At 40.6% G+C, this 19485-nt stretch overlaps 1 protein-coding gene across 3 annotated transcripts in view; it reads right to left on the bottom strand.

Annotated features, from left to right (window-relative positions):
- Positions 1-19485, bottom strand: part of KIF13B (kinesin family member 13B) — a 192676-nt gene that overhangs the window by 67163 nt on the left and 106028 nt on the right. For all 3 annotated transcript variants that reach the window (XR_005020172.1, XM_036854067.1, XM_036854068.1), the window contains exons 14-22: positions 16837-16967; positions 13126-13212; positions 11411-11601; positions 10355-10565; positions 9297-9459; positions 7609-7755; positions 6265-6414; positions 5848-5976; positions 428-598 (exon numbers count right to left, since the gene is read on the bottom strand). Coding sequence is in view for 2 of the 3 variants with exons in the window: in XM_036854067.1 (XP_036709962.1) it covers positions 428-598; positions 5848-5976; positions 6265-6414; positions 7609-7755; positions 9297-9459; positions 10355-10565; positions 11411-11601; positions 13126-13212; positions 16837-16967 (1380 nt within the window). In the remaining variant the exon portion in view is untranslated. The remainder of the gene's footprint in view (positions 1-427; positions 599-5847; positions 5977-6264; positions 6415-7608; positions 7756-9296; positions 9460-10354; positions 10566-11410; positions 11602-13125; positions 13213-16836; positions 16968-19485) is intronic.

The raw sequence follows: 19485 nt of genomic DNA, 5'->3' as shown, positions 1-19485 counted from the left end.
TCCACAATGCTAGTTCTTGTCTCTCTTCTATCTTCACTTTCTCTAAAACACTAGTTTCCTAACCTTCCCAGATGACAGTTTCTCCAGTAACTCATACAAAACGTGGATTCCTTTTGGAGAAGAGTAGACATATGTACATATATATAGTCACACAAAAGTTAACTTTTGATGCTGGAGGAGTTACATGCACTGACACTATAGTTTTGCTTTTTCCCCCAGGTTTACAGAGATATAATTGACATATAACGTTGTGTAAGTTTAAGATGTACATACAGTGTGTTGATGGCACTTCAGTCTTTGACTCCAACCCCACTCCAAGAAACTGATCCAAGACATAGACTGGTACCAAATTACTCAACAAAATACGGGTTGTTTTTGTTTTGACCTGAGTAATTAAATGCTGACCCAGTCTGGAAAACACACTTACACTGCAGTGATCAAAGACAACCATGCACTGAGGTTCCTTGCTGACAGGAGAGGATGAGGTATCCACCTCGGGTGCAACAATTACTGGCTCCTGTTGATCCCAGAAGTTGTATTTGCAGAATACAAAGTGGGACAGATGCTGTGGCAACCCGGTGGCTTGAAGTATTTTAACCTGAAGGAAAAGGAAGACTGTTTTTAACTCAGAAAGTTCCAAGAAGTACTTTGAGTCAGAGACACAGGCTCTAGTCCTGACTCTGTCACTAACAGTTGGTTTACGTTGACCAAATCTCATTCAACCTGGGCTGTATTTTTGCATCTGAGAAATGTCATATTTAGTGAGAGGTTGACACAAGGTATCAGTAACCTTGACTATATACAAGTGGACATTTTAAAGCACTTACAGGCTGATGAAGAACATTTAAAATTCTAGTTTTTTATATCATCATCATCATCATCATCATCATCATCTTCGGAAGAAGAAAGTTCTCAAACATCAGCACCATTCAATCATACAAACTCGGCCAACTATGGATACGGCCCAAGGACACAAGATTGTTAAGAATGATGAATGAAGAATGAAAACAGTGTGCATACCAATAAGCAGTAAATATTCAGAAAAGGGCAAAAAAACACTTATTTGATATTTTAATGTATAAAAAAGAACAAGGTTCTCAATTGGAATGTTACTTGCTACTAGAGCGTTTTTGGAAAACTTTAAAAGCATCAGGAATGTATACTCTGAAGATCTGGAGGAGTGAACGGAGGAGACAAAAGATGGTGACTGCTGACCATTCTCTTCAGCAATGTGTGCGATGCCTTCTCCGTGCAGATTCAGGGAGGAGGGCCACATCAAAGGAAATGTGCCCTGGACTGCTGGGGTGTGGGGTTTTGTGATAACTACGTGCGATTACAGAAGTATGTGTTTAATCAGACCCGAACGCCCCCAGAAGAAATGCCTATAATAGATTTTAAAGCAGCCAATAGTCCAAATATTTCTTTTGGCAGGCAGCGTCAGGTTGATTTTTAACTTGGAGTTTTGTGATAAGTTGTGGAGGAAACTAAATCTTAAAATTAACTAAGCTAAATTCTGATTTCATAATCCATGAGGCCACCCTTCATGAGACTGCACACTGATCATTTAATCACGCTCTTCACCTGGTCGCTTCCTGCATGTTGTATGACGCACTCTAAACCTCCAGTACGTAAAATTAACAAAAACAGATTTGAGTATGTGGCAGAAGTTTACATAGTTTAGCAACCACAAATGTTCTTACTGCTTAACGAAGTACTAATAATGACACAGAAAATCATGCAAAGCAGACGACTATTTTCTTCCATAATGGGTAAGCAACGGATGGGCACTCCTGCTATTATTCCCTTTTTCCTGTGATGGCATAGAGTTCGAAACATCTAGATAGCAATTCCCAGGCTATGAAAGACAGATTGACTAACACATTTCATTTGTCCAAACCAAATAGAGTAATTGGTATTTGGCAATTAATTTTTCATTAAATTTAAAAAACCATCCCCTTTTCATTAAGTGTTTAAAATGCTTATTACAATCTTTAAGATGAGGCAATGTGGTATTTGGGAAGATGGCAATATTCTGGAGTACAAAGCTCTAAATAAAAATTTCTGCCACTTATTAGCTTCTGTTTTTGAGCAAATTACTTAAATTCTTAGGCTTAGTTTTTCTCCTGTGGAAAACAGGATAGCTACCTAATGATAGATGTGTGAGGCCTAACCATACCAATGAAATACAATGAATGAAATCACTACCAGGCATTACGTGGATGGATGTTCAATACATACTTCTTTGTGACTGAATTCCATCTGAAAGCTAATTTTCTTTCTTAGAAATCAATCTCAATTTTAAGATTAAAATAAATAAGAAAGCAAGGTTTCATATGCTGAACTCTCCCCTATAGGCAACTCCTCAGGAATGAGACTGCAGGAATAAAGAATATCAGGAATAAAGAATATCAGGAATGATATCTAGAACACAGGTTTAAGTTTTTGCATGCAGAAACCAAAATCACCACCAGGTGTCAGAATACCACAGACTTCAACTTGCCACGGCTCAAGACCTACAGCCCAGAAATGTCAGGAGACACTGATGTTGTTCGCGGTTTTAAAATATACTAATTTTATTTAATGTAATTAAAATGATCAATACGTTACTATGTGCATACTTTTTTCATCACAGAAAAATAAATCTAGTCTTCTTTTAAGGGCCAGCAATACTCATCACCTGTGATATCTTAAGTGTCCCCAAACTGGTATCTTTTGTTTCTTTCCCCACCAATATTTTATTACCATACAGTTTATTTGTCTTCCTCCTTTTACACAAAAGGCTATTACAGGGGCTTCCCTGGTGGCGCAGTGGTTGAGAATCTGCCTGCCAATGCAGGGCACACAGGTTCGAGCCCTGGTCTGGGAGGATCCCACATGCCGCGGAGCAACTAGGCCCGTGAGCCACAGCTACTGAGCCTGCGCGTCTGGAGCCTGTGCTCCGCAACAACAGAGGCCACGATAGTGAGAGGCCCGCGCACCGCGATGAAGAGTAGCCCCCACTTGCCGCAACTAGAGAAAGCCCTCACACAGAAATGAAGACCCAACACAGCCATAAATAAAATAAATAAATTAAAAAAAAAAAAAAAAAAAAAGGCTATTACACACTCAGAATATGGTGTCTAAAAACCACTCCCCACTGAAAGGGATCCAGTTCCTTGGAGAAATGGTCTGGGACAAGGAACGTACAGTCTGCGTCACACCAGAGCAGGAAAGCTGGCACAGCCTCTGAGGGTTAGGGTTGTATCAAAGGACTCAAGAGCCACCCGAAGAGGCCCCCACAGGCCAAAGATGGGATCGTTTGAGCTTCAATATAGGTAATAAATACAATGGATCAAAACACACCAAGTATATTTAAATCCAAGAGTTCATAATGATACGAAGACCAAACCAAAAAACCTCACTTGTCGCTTTTGCATAGTAGTAGGAAAACCAATTCATTATTTTGAAAACTAGTGAATAAAGGGAGAGAATGGAGCATTCACCCTGCCTTTTAGATACAAATTGTACCTCTGAATAGCAAAATAGTTGACAGTAGGAAGATTCACTCTACAGAATTCCAGCTAATACATGAAGGGATGATAGAATTATTTTTTCTAACTCCTAATGAAATACCTAGGTAATAACCATCAACGATTGCTACCATCCCCAAAAGAGAACCAGACATGATGTGCCTTCTGATGGAAGACACCTCACCCTGTAAAGGATCATCGCCACGTCCCTCCCCCATAGGTCACCTTTATCTCTAACTCCCAATTTACAGCAAATACACCTTAACACAGTAAATAATACCAATCAGCAAAATCCAGACTATGAGAAAACACACGACGACAACGCAGTTTCTACAATAAACAAATTGCATGGTAAGAGAGAGAGAGAGGGCAAGCAGGAGGGAGCAAGCATAAAGGCCAGAGCCTAAAGAATAAAATATAAAATAGACTAAAGACACCAAGACAACCAGGGAAACTGACTGGATATTTCATGATATTAAAAAAGTATTAATTCTTGATCATGATATCCTGGCTAGGTTGGTTTTTTAAAAGTCCTCTTCTTTTGGAGATACATATACTAAACTATTCTTGAGGAAATATGGTGTCTGGGATTGCTTCAAAATAATCCAAGGGAAGGGGACAGCGGAGAAGCAGCTTGTGTATATGAACGAAACAAGACTGACCATGAGTTGACAGTCGAGGGAGGATGAATGAGGGTCAGTGACACTATCCTACTACTTTTCTATATGTTTGATATCTTCCGTAAAAAATCTTAATACATTTTAACTTCATTTTTTTTTTAAAAAAAAGCCTAAGTTACCCAGTGACAAAGATACATTTCCCAAGTGAGACAGTACCCTCATATGTTACTTCACTAATGTTAACTTTCACACAGGTTGCATTTCTGGTCCATCCCCTTTAAAGCGGGCCATTATGAGCCAGCAAGCCTATGTCTCCCCATCTTTGATAATGATATAACCTCAAAGCAAATAAATGTTCTGAAATCGAGTACAGTACAAAGATTCACCTTTCAGTGAATTAAGAATACTTCCCCCTCACACGGAAGCAATGGACTGTCAATTACTAATTGAGGCCTCCTAAACACATGCAAAGACCTACGGAAAGTGGCCCAACTCTAACAGCTTTAGCCGCCCCATACCTGTAGCTGACGCCTAACTTACTCCTTTCAAAATGAAACTCAATTCTAGAAATACTTACTGAGCTACAAGACTGGACCTAGGATAGACTATGAAATAAGAGTGAAGTGTGGGCTTCCTGGCCTCACCTTTTAATGGCCTCCTCACTCACACACGGTGTCTAAGCCCCTTGCTGATTCCTCGTCTTCAAAAACCTTTTTAAGTGGTTCCTAGGTGATTCTCAACCCATGGCACCCTGGCCCACTGGAGTGTGCCTGGAAATGCACGATGGGATGTTCTCCTTGTCGTAATGAGCGAAGAGGCGGCCCTACTTATGCTGACCTAACACCCGCCCAGCAACCACCCGTGACGATACCACAGCCCCCTAGGGAGAGGACAGCTTTACATAACATGCTCTCCCCTTCAAGTTCACTCTGAGTCTCATCTTTCCAGAAATATCCCTCAGACCTCACTATGGGCATTCATTAATGACCCCTACTCTGTGTCCCAGAACAACTCCTATCTACCCCTCTCAGAGCACACGGGTCACACAATACTGGAGTCCTCTGTTTACCTCTGCGTCCCCCACAGGTGCACACCAACTACACAGCTTGCTCCCTTGACAGCAGGAGTCCTGCCTTACTCATTTTCATATTCCCAGCGCCTGGCACAGTGTCTCACAGACGATACTCAACACACAGTTCAGGAACAGCACGCGTGGGAAGAGCAGAGAGGAAAGGGTCTGGGGCGAGGACATGATGGGACAGCACAAGCAAAGGCACGCTCCTGAAGAGGAAACAAAAAACATGGAAAGACAGCGTGAAGAGTGGCTTAGGCGGGTGCTTAGCAATAGGACCAGGGCTGGGACACACCTCCAGCATCAGCAGAGGCCCAAAAGGAGGAGGAAACCTGTGTGAGAAAACTGGCTTCTCTAGAGAGAAGTTCAGATAAACTCAAATTCACATAACTTTAGAGCAGAACAGCCCAGAAGAAAGAGGTGACTTATCCAAGGGTTCACAGAGGAAGGGAGTGGAAATACCTGGCTACCTGGAACGTCAGGAAAATGTGATGAAATATGGTCTCTAGAACACTAAATACTACAGATTTATTTAGAGACAGGTATTTTCAAAATTTGAAAAAGGACACAGTATTTACCGTCTAAATACCCACAATCCTCAAAACCAGCTACGCTTCTACTACTTGTAAAGGCAAGTGGGCCTTACCATGCACACGAGTTTGCTCTCCTGGGCCTCCTTATCGAAGGACGCATCCGCAGCCTCATCACCTCCCGCAATTCTCTCCCCGATGTCACCACTAATGCGCATCACCTCTACGTGCAGCCGACCTGCCACCTACAGCAGTGGGGACAAAAGCAGATCCTCTCTCCAGATTTTGTCCTTTCCTCTGTTGTAGAGTCAAGTGGTTAGCTTAGTGGTATAACAGGTTCTAACAGTTACTTTTCCTCAAAGTATTTATTTGGAATAATCACCATCCAGCAGTATGGAAACACAGATATTAATAATACACATAGATAATGCTTGTCGTTACTGATGAAAAATTATAACAACAATTTACTATCACCACCCTGCTGTTTCTTGAACTGTTCTCTGCGGGACACAAGGCACGAGGAGAAAACTAACCTCTCCTTTCTGGTTGATGATTGGAACAGCATATTGTAACTTCACATCATAGAAGAGGGACTCCAGGAAGACATTAGCCACCCCAATGAGACTGTGATTTTCCTGCTCATCGTAGAACGGATCTGCACGCCTGAAGTAAGACCGTATCACCTTTAAAGAGATTCGAAACATACAGCTTCAGAAAATCACTTAAAATAAACGAATTCAACCTACCACTTTTTGATGCAGTCTAATAAATTCATTAAACTTAGCCGAAGTATAGCATTGTATTGCATGCACGCACACACGCACACACGCACACACACACACACACACTCTTCCTCATTCCCACTTAGAATGGTGGTCAGTACCCTTCACCCATGAGAGAGCAATCCCAATAACACATCATCACTTTCATCATTTCTTCTCCCTTACATGGAAACCTTGCCGTGAAATCAGACAAAGCACACACTGACTAGAAAAATCAGCAGAGTGTACAAAAGTACTCTATTTTTCATTCACATCTATTCCACCTGTTCCTACCAAATCATTAGACACGCTGCTGCTAATGAGAGGTGACCCCCTTACAAGAGTGTGGTTTGCTTTTTGTTATTTGTTGTTAATGTTATTTCATTTCTAAGTTGAAATAGGAGAGGAATACAGAAGAAAATGGAAAAAAATGTTTTAAGAAAAAAATGTCATCTAACTATAAGAAGTCATTTTTATTGATGAACATTTTCACAAAACAAGAGGCTAAGGAAGTAAACAACTCTATGAGGCCCTAGGACCAGCAGTGTTGAAAATATGTAAAAATATACATAATTCATACTTCTATTTTAAATAGGTACAAGACACGGCTGACCTAAATGAGCAAACCTGAAACTTGAGGAGAGAGTACCAGAGTTCAGATCTATGGCACCTGCTTTAGGATCAAAACGCCTTCAAAAAATTTTCCTAATAGTATAAATATTAAGGTACCACTGATGTTCAGTTCAAATAACAGATGTTGTAGGTTTGCTATTTGTAAGGTTAAAATGTGTTGAGAAATGGGAAGAGAGATAATAAGGTCTGAGTAAAACCACGGGAGACAGATACACGTAACACCAACAGAAGCCAGAACAAACATAGAAGATTATGCTAGAAATCCAGAGAACACAAATGTGGAGAAGAAAAGAGAAGATGCCAGAAAAATAGGTTATTAAAATTCTTGACTAGCTAAACAATTGACAGGATTAAAGTAAGTACTGTATTTATAAAACAAGATATTTTGGAAAAATGAACAGTTCTTCCCTAAAATGGGCAGGTTCATTCCTGAGTGGTTCCTTCTGTGACTATCAGTCAAGTAATTTTTCCCAAATAACTTACTGGGGTATCTTCTTCACACTCCTTCCACTCCTGATAAAGATCTCTCATATCCAATAACCTGTTGTCCAGTTTTTCCAAAGACCAAATCTGCTTCCCTTTTCCTTTTCTTCTCACCTGGATGGCAGGTTCACTAAGGAGAGAGCCTCGCTGCGAAGACAGTAAGAGCGGCGTTGGCAAGCACAGAGATATCTATGCATCGTAGACATCAACCCCAACATTCTATACCCACCAGTCAAATGTCATCGACTAAAACGGAAACCGTATCATTCTTTAATCTGTTCAGCGCAGAACTTCCCAGAAATCTTACAAGCTTAATATAACCTCTTTCTATCTAACTGCAGTCAAAATTTAAATTTAAGTATAAATCTAAATTTAAACTTAAATCCCAGAAAAGTAGACCATGTCTACGGGGAAGTCAAAAATGTTTTATTCAGGACATCATATGACCAAAGAGTATCAGTGGGTAGGAAGAGAGTCATAAGCACTGAATGGGAAGGGAAAGTTTGTGGGATGGATGGTTAAGAATTTGTACCTTTCAAAAGTTTGAATTTTAAAAAATTTCTGGATAGCTAAGTATCTTAATGTGATACAAAACACAAATGATTAAAAGAGTAAGCTGTGAAAAGTATCCTATTTACCCATTTGGAGGCAACAAATGATACCAACTTCCAAATATATATAGTTTGAATTTATTATTAAGACGGTACAGAACTAGGTAGAGATGGTTGCACAACACTGTGAATGTACTACATGCCACTGAATTGTTCACTTTAATTAATTTTATGTTATGTGAATTTCACCTCAAAAAAAAAAAATAGTACTCATTTAAGTTTTTCTAGCTTAGAAAAGCAACGTGCTTTTAATGTAGAAAAAATGTTTAAATGTTTTGAAATCACAAAGTAGAAAATAAAAATGCCCCGTAAAAAAAAAAAAAAAAAAAAAAAAAAAGCCCCGTAGATCTCCCCCAGAGAGGTGTACCTATCAGATATCAAATCAACTGAGATTTACCGGAAATTTTTTAAACTGTTCTGATACGTCTACTTAGAACTTTGGAGAATTATGAAAGACGCCAATGTTGCCTTAACATCTTGCCTATAATCAGTTCCAAAGAAACAGAATTTACATAATGAAGCAAGGATTTTAGAATTCTGAAGTTCAAAAATTACCATTCTCTCGCATACTGCAAAGACCCTTCTACCTTATATTCAGCCAGCTAGGGAAATGAATATCTGAATACAAAATTCTACCTAACCCATCAAAAATTATGTACTAACATGATCAAGAGCTATAAAAGAACCCAAATAAGCAAGAAAACAACTGAATGGCAAGGATAGGAGACTCTGATGGGACTTGCCCTTTGAATTTTATTAGGCTCCTTACATTATACAAAAAAAAAAAGACAATTGTGATCTTGAATACCCACATGAAACAACTAGTGGACAGTTTTGCCATGCCATCTATTGACAAGTAGAAAATAACATGCTATAGGTAAAATGAACCCCTAACTTGGTGGGGGGGGAGGGGTGGCAGAGGAATAGCATGGAGGGAAGAACCACTTGGGGTACTGGTACTGCTGGGGATGGGGATGAGGGCAAACCCCCCGCCCCGGTGTTTAAATAACCCTGGTGAAATATGAAGGTGTTTCACTCAGCAATATCTCTGTTTTTTTTCATTAACGTCAATCTCACCTTCCTGTTGGCATCGAGGCTGGAAGCTGGAATCTGTAGGGTTACTTTATACTCTGTTCGTTTATCCAGTTCTTCCGCAATGTAACTAGCTTCTCTCACCAACAGATTGGCCTTAACGATTTGTTCCCTCAGCCTCATCAGGCTGTTATTCAGTGTTGCTTCTCTTCAAAAAAAAAAAAAGGGGGGGGGGGCGGTGCAGATAACCATTAAAGCAGCACATCAGCATATTATATAGTGCATAGTACGTTAACGCCAAACTGCGAACCAAGGTCTACAACTGTCTTTTGCACACAGGGAACACATCACCAACACTGGCCCATGCACGCACTTGAATGTGGGCTACGTTACAGGCACTGGCACATGCTCCTGTAAGAAGCCGGCCAGAGACTAGGGCTTGGCAAACTTGACTGTGTATACAAATCCCCTGGGAATCTTGATAAACTGAAGATTTTGACTCAGTAGGTCTGGGGTGGGGGACCCAAAACGCTACATTTCTATCAATCTCCAGGTGACAGAGATGCTGCCTGTCTGCAGACCAAACTCTGAAGAGCAAGAGGTTAGTTAAGTACGTCTGTAACCATGGATACAACATTTAGCGCAATGCTAATTAGCTCAAATAGAGATCAAACTTGCAATCTGAATCTCACTGGTACCATGCTTTACCTACCTGATAAACCACCACCTTTCTCTTTTTCCTTTTTTAAAAAAAGCATCTACCCACGCTTCAGAACCTAAAGTATAATATACAATGATAAAGTATAACTTCTAAGTACACATACTTGTTTAGTCAAATCCAAAAGCCATACAAACTGAAAATGCGGCAGCACCTAACAGGGGCGGCTTTAAAGAAATCAATATAAATTGACAATTCCCATTTTTTTTTTCAAAAGTGGGGGAGGGGGAGATAATGCCAAGTGGTTCTTAGCTGTAACACTCTCTTTTAATGTAATTCATTTTTAAAGTAAGGTCTAGATTTTTCCACTCTGTATGTTACGCAGGTGGGTTAAAGGTGACGAGCATATGCTACACAGGTGGCACAGGCCCTACGCTCCACCTACCTCTCTTCCGCCCACTGCCTCAATCGCTGCTGAGCGCTGGGTGAGTGGAAGGAAAACTTGTCCGAACTACGACAGTTTTGTTTCTCAGGAGACAGCCGTCTCCGGAGCTGCTCCAGTTCATGTTCATACATGAGCCTCTGGCGCTCCAATGCAGACCGTTTCTCCTCTTCGTGCTGTTGTTCTAGGCTGTTCAGTATTGACTGCATGGGATCTAAACAAGTTTTTTTTTTTTAAGGTAAATAATAAGAGGTTAACTGCACAACACAATATACTTTAAATGTTCTGTATTATTATGTTGTTTGTCATCCTAATTAATAACGTAAGATTCTTATAGACAGTTAACTTTCCTTACTCCCAATTACTGATCGTATTATCTATTCTGTCAGATACATGCCAAACCATCTTCCATATAAAAAAAGCAGGTCTATTTGTATGTTCTACACATAACCTAAGACAGAGTTAATGTTCCAGAAATCCACTACGATAATAAGCCAGTGGCAGTCAAGCCTCAAACCTGAGAAATTCTATCAATGAGAACAAAGTTTGCAGTGATTTGTGTATCAAGGCAGAAAGAAAACACAAGTTTTTATAAGTATAATAAACTAAGGCCAAAGTCACAAAAGAATTGAGTACAGAGAACAACATGAAGATTTCCTTTGTTGCTAACATTTAAAAAGTGTCCACTGTAAACATCTCTAACAGTCTAGCAACTCTGAAAGATTCTAAAAAGCACAACAGGGCTTCCCTGGTGGCGCAGTGGTTGAGAATCTGCCTGCCGATGCAGGGGACACGGGTTCGCGCCCTGGTCTGGGAAGATCCCACATGCCGCGGAGCAACTAGGCCCGTGAGCCATAACTACTGAGCCTGCGCATCTGGAGCCTGTGCTCCGCAACAAGAGAGGCCGCGATAGTGAGAGGCCCGCGCACCGCGATGAAGAGTGGCCCCGCTCGCCGCAGCTAGAGAAAGCCCTCGCACAGAAACGAAGACCCAACACAGCCAAAAATAAATAAATAAATTAATTAAAAAAAAAAAAAAAAGCACAGCAGGTCTGCTCACCGTTACTGCCCAGAGCCTTCATGGTTACCTCCATCTGCGCGTACTCGTAATTGAAGTTGATTTCGCTGGACACCTCACTGGACGAGTCTCCATCCACATCCAGCTGCTCAGAATTGGTGTCATTCTTCATGGACGTGTCTTGTTCCTCATCCTCTCCACCTGCTTTCTTTTTCTTTTTAGGCAAATTAAGTCTTGGGGAGAAAAAGAATATTATCTTTTAAAGAAAGATATGCATTTATTCATTGCATTAATTAAATATTGGCACTTGCTAGATGCCAAGGGGATACTATGTGCATATAAGGCAATTACTGTACTCAGAAGTTTATATTCTAGTAGTAGAAATAAAACACAGACACATGCGCAAATAATGACAACAGAGAGTGTGACACAGGCCATGTGACAAGCTAGGTGTCAGAGAAAAGCTGAAGCCCACCTCACGCTGGACTAAAGGAGGAAGGGATGACAGAATAGGAAGTCATCTGAGCCCAGCCTTAAAGGCTGAGGAGAAAGCAGGGCATTAGGACAGAGGAACAGCATGAGGAAAAATGGACACTCTCATAGCCTCTGGAGAAATTAAAAGTTACACGGAGATACACAAAATTTGTAGAGCACAAGTTGCGAGAGGTAATGGTGGAAAGATCAACTTAACCCAAACTATGAAGGCTTTGAACACTAAGCCAAGCAATCTACATTTGATTAAGTTTAAGGAAAAAAATGAAAAATATTTCCACACACTTTGTACCCCTCTTTTTTCAACAATCAAAATAGCAACTGGCCCACAAGCAAAGGATCTAGTCAGCTTGATGTATGAAACACAGGGCCAGTGACAGGTAGAGGAACAGACCAGGATTTTAACTTTGTACTCTATCTAGCCAGTCCGTGCTCACCAACACAACACCAATTTTGTATGGGAAACAATATGCAGTCCCAGGTCAGACACTTTCATTCTCAGCCTCCTTTGCAGCTGAGAGGCAAATTCTAGCGAATGAGACGTAAGTGGAAGGTTGCTGGGGACTCTGGGAAGACTCCTGCTTCTGCTGATGAGCACAGTCAGGGCTAGTCCTGCCACCCTTCAACCTCGTTTTCTTCGCACGTGCCTGAGTGCTGCCTTGATGTCTGGAGTGGCGTGGCCATCTTTAGACCACAGGGAAAAGCCAAGACAATGACACGACTTCTGCCATGACTCTTTTGAGAGGCTTAGCCAATGCCAATAACCATCCTGCTTGGGAGTTCCTGCTTTGTCAGAGAAATGAACTATCTGTTTAAGCCATTAGAGTCAAGTTTAACATTACATGCAGCTGAGAGCATTCCTAAATGAAATATTAACCTTATTTTATGGATAAGGAAACTAAAAGCACTACTTTTCCAATAAAAAAAGAAACAAAAAGACAAGCATGTCAGAAAATAATTAATGAATTCTTCTTATACCAGATGGCAAAGCAATCATCTTCCACTGGGAAATAAAAAGGAAAAACGATGTAAGTAAACACAGTATTTCTCCTGAGTGTACTTGTTCATGTGTCCCTTGAGCTCAAATCGTATAGTGAACAAGCATATGTATAGTGAATAAACGCATATGTATAGTGAATAAATACGTATGTGCACAAAACAATATAGAATACTTATAGCATTAAGTTTACTTTTTAATATATACTTTTCTATTTCAGAGTATAATCATCAAAAATCTCCCCACTTAAGAGCCATGAATGTCATACCTGAAGAAGTGGTTGTTCCCCCATAATATCCTGTCCCCATGGTGTAGCTGAATAGGACTGGATACACAGGAGCCATTTACAAATGTTCTGTGGGGAGAAGAGGTCAAACATGTAAACAATGATTATCATGTTCTCTCCTTTAATTTTTCCAATACAATATAGGAAAAACAAAAGAATCAATTCCCCAAAATAAAATCTGCCCTTGGTGAATTTTATTACTTGTATTTCCTTCTTTGCTGATTTATTTTAAATGCTTATGGTACCAAGTATCATAGATTATTATCCTCTATCTTTCAAAGTTCTAAATTTGTTATACAGCATATTAAGGAGTAAATATGGAACCACTGCAGCCAGTAATAAAAAGATGGTAGCAGTGTACACTACAACTAAAACAAGTATGTCCAATCTACATGGATAAAAAGAGCCAATCATGGGCTTCCCTGGTGGCGCAGTGGTTGAGAATCTGCCTGCCAATGCAGGGGACACGGGTTCGAGCCCTGGTCTGGGAAGATCCCACATGCCGCGGAGCAACTGGGCCCGTGAGCCACAACTACTGAGCCTGCGCTTCTGGAACCTGTGCTCCGCAACAAGAGAGGCCGCGACAGTGAGAGGCCCGCGCACCGCGATGAAGAGTGGTCCCCACTTGCCGCAACTGGAGAAAGCCCTCGCACAGAAACGAAGACCCAACACAGCCATAAATAAATAAATAAATACATAAATTAAAAAAAAAAAAAAAAAAAAGAATAAGTACAAAAAAAAAAAAAAAAAGAGCCAATCAACCAACTAAACTCAGAAATGTCTATAGTATCAGTAATAAGAAATGAGGCCTATGTTAAACTCTTCTGTAACTTCCTACAGCACAGAAAAATGTCCATATCCTATCAATAGATAGAAGATGTGTAAGATCCACTTGACTGCTTATCTTGACAATAGAGTTCAACAGAAGAAATGATGGGTAGAAGGATATTAAGGAAAAATTTTAGAGGGGCAGGAAATAAATAGAAAATTATGCATACCACTATAAGACTGATATTCCTGGAATACCAGTGTCATCATGCCTCTCTCCACTGAATGACTAAGCTGCTTAGATATAGGATAAAGGTCAAGTTCTTTAACTTGACATTAAAGGCCCTGCAAAAGGAAACCCTCTTTATCTCCTTCTTTCCCACTTCTAGTGAATTCTCAACTGCAGCAAAAAAAAAAAAAAAAAAGGGGGGGGGGTGTAGGCGTGTTACGTTCTGTCCACTAAACATGACTGACTCTTCCTCCAAAGTGAGGTTTACCCCAGTCCTATAACCCTGAATAGGGTCCCCGTTCTCTATCACCCTGAGTCTCACTCAGTTTGATTTCTCACAAAGCCCAGTTTGGTTTCTACTTTCTCTGTCACTCCAACCAATACTACCTTAGTTTCTTTAAGTTCCTAAGGAACTTACCTGGCTTTGTACTGCCAGTTATTTTTAATGTATATGCATACACACAAAACCTTACTCTCCATCTAGATTTCACTTACCATGTGGGTTTTTAAGCACTAAAAGTAATTGGTCTCTATGCTCCTACAGTCTGATTATTCAAAGCATGAGCTCAAAAAATAGAGTTATGACAAGAGGGGACCTACTAAAATTTGCAGATTTTAGCCTTTATGACACAAATTCCTTAAATACAGTGAGGAGTTTAATCAAAGGCAAACACATACATAGGCTTATTTTTTAAAGCTCCAGCAGTTAATAAATAAAAGCACGACTATAATAACAGTTCTCAAAATGTGGTCTGTATGGGGTCCCGAAGATCAAATTTATTTTTATAATAACACTAACCTGCCCTGTTCACCGTGTTGACGTTTGTATTGGCAAAGAGTAGAACTGCTGGTGTTTTAGCACAAATGAAAGCAGTGGCACCAAACATTTATAAGTAGTCACTGGATTATTCACTGCCATGCACCCACAATTTTTAAAAATGTTTCACTTGAAAAGGTCTTTGATGAAGCAGTAAAACTCAACTATACTCCAATATAAAAATAAATTTTTAAAAATAATAATAAATTACTACTTTTAGTGAATTTTGACCCTTGAGTAGTACACGACTTCTTAAACATTCCAGGTGACAAAATGAGAAGCACACACGAAGCACTGTGCTAATGCCTACCGAGGTATGACAACTGTCTTGAGCAGAAGACATACTCGAAGTGGTTTTCTGGCAGACATTTTCTTGAAAATGAACAAAGCCAGCCTGTCACTTTGACAAAAACAGCTGACAGTACTTGTTGCCAATTGTAAATGTCAAGCTTTCAAGTGAAAATTAGAGTTTTGGGAAATCTGTGTCAATGTCTTCCAACCAAAGACCACCAGGGATATTCCCGTAGTTGAACCAGTTGGGTTTATTACTCACACAGAGGGAGGAGACACCACGGGAAGCATGGGGGCGTCTCACTGAGGGGGCCCGGGGGGACTCTTGCAGGACTGGGCCTCAGCTGCTTATCCTGGGAGAGGGTCTAAGGAGGTGGGAGTTCTGTGTATACCGGATGCTGCCAGAGAGCAGGAGTAATTCTATGATCGGGTTTGTCAAAAATCTGACCCACAGAGGATAAAGTTGTAACTGGTGAAGAAACAGCCACTCACTTGGCCGAGAGAAGGTGTTTGGTATTTTGGGTGTGGCATAGTGACCCTGGTTTTTGTGTCTGCTGAAACAAAATTATTGTGTGGCCTGCTTCATCTTATTTTGTCATAGCCTCAGAGTAACCTTCCCTGGGGTTGGTATCTGTGAGATTATTTAATAGGAGAATAGCACACCAGAGCTGGGAGTGCTGGGCCAGCTTACGCTCTATTTTTTTCCTTTCTCACTTGTATCCTTTACCATGAGCTTGATAGCTTCCAAATATTTACAGACTTTATGGATGAAATTAGTGATGGTATTAATGATTTTTTTGATATAATGATGAATCAACATTCGGAAGATCAATATGTCAGTTAACCATCACCTATAACAGTTATATAGACAGTTACACAACAGGGCAATAACAGTTTCAAAGCTGAAGGAAACAAACTGACAAATATTTAATTTGTATAATGTTATGCCTATTCATTACTTATTGAGCACTTATTTATTAGTCTGATATTACATGCTAAGGATAGAGAACCAAAAAGGAAAGGTCCTTGTCCTCAAAGACCTCACAGTCCAATGTGGTCATAAAGGCTAACAGCCCACAAGAACACAGTATGAAGTATTAACATAACAGGAAGCATAAAGTGCACTAGGAAAATGTACTGGGGGCCCTTATTTTAGACCAAAGTAGACAGCAACAGAGCTTAACCTTGAAGGTCAAACAGGAGTTAGTTAGCTGGCCAGAGGAATGGCAGATGCAGAAGAATAGGAGATAAGCAGGAGGTATGTAAGGGATTTTTGCATCAAGAATAGTAGAAAGCCATCTGGTTGTATGGTGAGTGGACCAGGAAGATTAGGGTGCTGACAGGAGTTCCAATCAAGATTTGATGGGGACCTTATTTAAATAAGGCCACAGTAGTCAGTATAGAGAGGAAGGATGGGTTTAAGCCATATTAAAAAGTTAAATATTAAGGACTTGGTAACTAACTGAATATCTTCTTTAAGTGAATGTAAAAGCACACAAAGGCCAAATGTCCTTACACCATCCTCGATTAGTGTACTTTCTTCCTCTTAAAAATTATTGTGACATTAACACTAATTAAAGTACATTACCTGGTGTTCTTTTGAGGAGTCAGCATAACCTGGCCTTCTGATGTGATGTCTATGATACAATGTTCAGGAAGAATTCCCATTCCACATAGTTGGATATCTTGGGAATTTGCTGAACCTATCAGTGTATGTTCCTACAAAAGAATCAAATTCACTGATTAATAGTGCATTCTTACATGTACACAAACTGAAATCGTCTACTCTCAGCTCTCATATATTCATCCATTACCTTAGCTAAAAGATTTTTAAAGCAAATGGAATAACAGAGGGAATTTCTGGCTTTCTATAGAATTCATTCTACAAGTTCCATTTCCTTATAAGGAATAATGCACTAAGTTGAGTTATAACTTTTAAACCTGAAACTACAGTTTTACATTAATGTCTATATTATATTCGTTATTTTCCATCGCAATCTTGATTCCAATATTCTATACTACTCTCAGAGCATGGTCTGAAAACTACAGTTACTTAAGTTGTACATCACCTACCTGGTCTCAATCAAGATGAGTCTACAAAGATAAAGAGCTATTCAAATGCAAGGAGTCTGAATTATTTTATTAATTACATGGTCTCCCTAGACCTCGTAAAAGATACGGTAGATGCGTTCTTCTTACCCTAAACCCCCAACTACTCAATTCTCTAAGCCCTAATCACCAGTGTCACTTTTTGGCAGGTACCTGAGAAAACGGGCATAAAAATCGAACTCCCTCTTATGTGCTTCAACATTTGACTGCCCTTAAATGTTGATATTGACTGGGATGTGTCCCTAGGCCACCTTCTCCTTCTACACACCTAGATCAGGGGTCAGATATGAAATATTTTAGGCTTTGTGAGTCATACACAATTACTCAGTTCTGCCCTTGTAGTGTGAAAGCAGCCAGACAATATACAAATGAACAAGTGTGGTTACTTTCCAATAAAACTTTACTTAGGAACACTGAAATCTGAACTTCATATAATTTTCAAGAGTCCAAAATATTATGATCCTTTTGATTTTTCTCCAACCATTTCAAAAATTCAAAAACCATTCTTGGCTCCTGGGCCATATGAAAACAGGCAGGGGGTGAGATTTAACCCATGGAAGTAGGCTGCTGACCGTTGACCATGATGATCTCATCCAGTCCAATATGCTTTAAATACCATACACACACACACACACACACACACACACACACACACAATTAAATCACCAACCAGGAACTACAGACTTTAGTTCCATCATTCTCCCACCTCCACTATCACTGCCCTAGTCATAGTCACCATCATTTTTTGCCTACTGGGCACAACGTGGATGTCTAAAGACATTTCAAAGTGAAAGGGCCAAAGCAGAACTTTTGCTCCCACCTTCTCACCACCCCGTTGAGTTTCCCTTCCCCAATGCCAATGGCACCACCACCAGCCAGCTGGTCAACTAGAAGAGCTCAGATGCTATCCTGGAGTCTTCTCTTTGTCTTAGCAGCCTACCTCCCGCCCCGTGTCAATCAGGAAATCGTCAAAGACTCTCCCTCTGAAACATATCAAGAATCAGCTCACTTCCCACCTCTACTATCACATCCTAGTCTCTTGCCCGGGTGAATATAAGAACCTCCTCCTATTTCTCCACTTCCATCCACCCCACCCGCTCCCACCACAACAGCCGATCACGTGATCCCCTATTGAGAACCCTCTAGTGGCTTCCCTTTGAACTTCTAAGAAGCTCAAATTCTCACCCAGGCTTACAAACCCCCTGTGATCTGGCCCCTGCCTACCTCTCTTATCCCAGCTCCCAGCACTCTGCCTCTCCTGGAGCGTGACCCGCCCACTTGGGCCTTAAATCTGTTCTTTGAGCACACTGACTGCTTCCTCTGTCGGAGGTGTTCCTCCCCTGATCTTGATATTGGTAGTTTCTTATCATTTCCACCCTAGCTTGTAAGTACACATCCTCAGAGAGGTGCATCCTGAACCAACAATCAGAAATAGCCACCCTGTTACTCTCGGGCCTGAGTTCCTTACAGACTGACTGTCCGTGGGTTTCCTGACCATCTCCACGGCTAGCATGGAAACTCCAAGAGAGCAGAGAACAGCCTGACCTGCACCACCCCGCCACTGTATTCCAAGCATGTAACACAGGCCTGGTACATTTAGCCAGTAAATAAATATAAAAGAAAAATAAATGAACAATCAGTTCCCTTAGCATTCCCTTCAGACTCAGGAAGACAATTTTCTCCTCTTCTCTGCCGATATCCCTTCTAATTATACTCTGGGTTCCAATTCTCCCCATCTCTTCTGGGATCTCAATCTCATAAAAAGGCCTCTCCCCTTCTATTATTTTCATTTTCCCTTTTCTGGGGGTTTCTTCTCTCAAGTATGCTGCAGCAGTGTTTCCAAGGAAACAAAGAGCTGGGGTCAGAACTGTGCCATGACATCCCGATCAGTCCTCAAGGAATACATACAATATACAGAGAGGGCATTCCAGGCAAATGTCTACTCCTTGATTTTGGCTGAGGCTTCTTGGCCAATCCCATACTTCCCTAACCTGGAGAACAGGGCTTGATCAGGTGTAAACTACAAGTAATGCTTCAGTGACATTCAGTAGCAGGCCTAACGAATGCGTTCCATGTCGGTCTCCATTCCCCACTTCTTCCCTCTCTAACAACGCCAACTGCAAGGTGC

The sequence above is a fragment of the Balaenoptera musculus genome, chromosome 6 (genome assembly GCF_009873245.2).
Source record: "Balaenoptera musculus isolate JJ_BM4_2016_0621 chromosome 6, mBalMus1.pri.v3, whole genome shotgun sequence".
In the NCBI taxonomy this organism is placed as follows: Eukaryota; Metazoa; Chordata; class Mammalia; order Artiodactyla; family Balaenopteridae; genus Balaenoptera; species Balaenoptera musculus.
The sequence above is the reverse complement of the archived record's forward strand: the minus strand, read 5'-3'. Positions and strand labels throughout refer to the sequence as shown.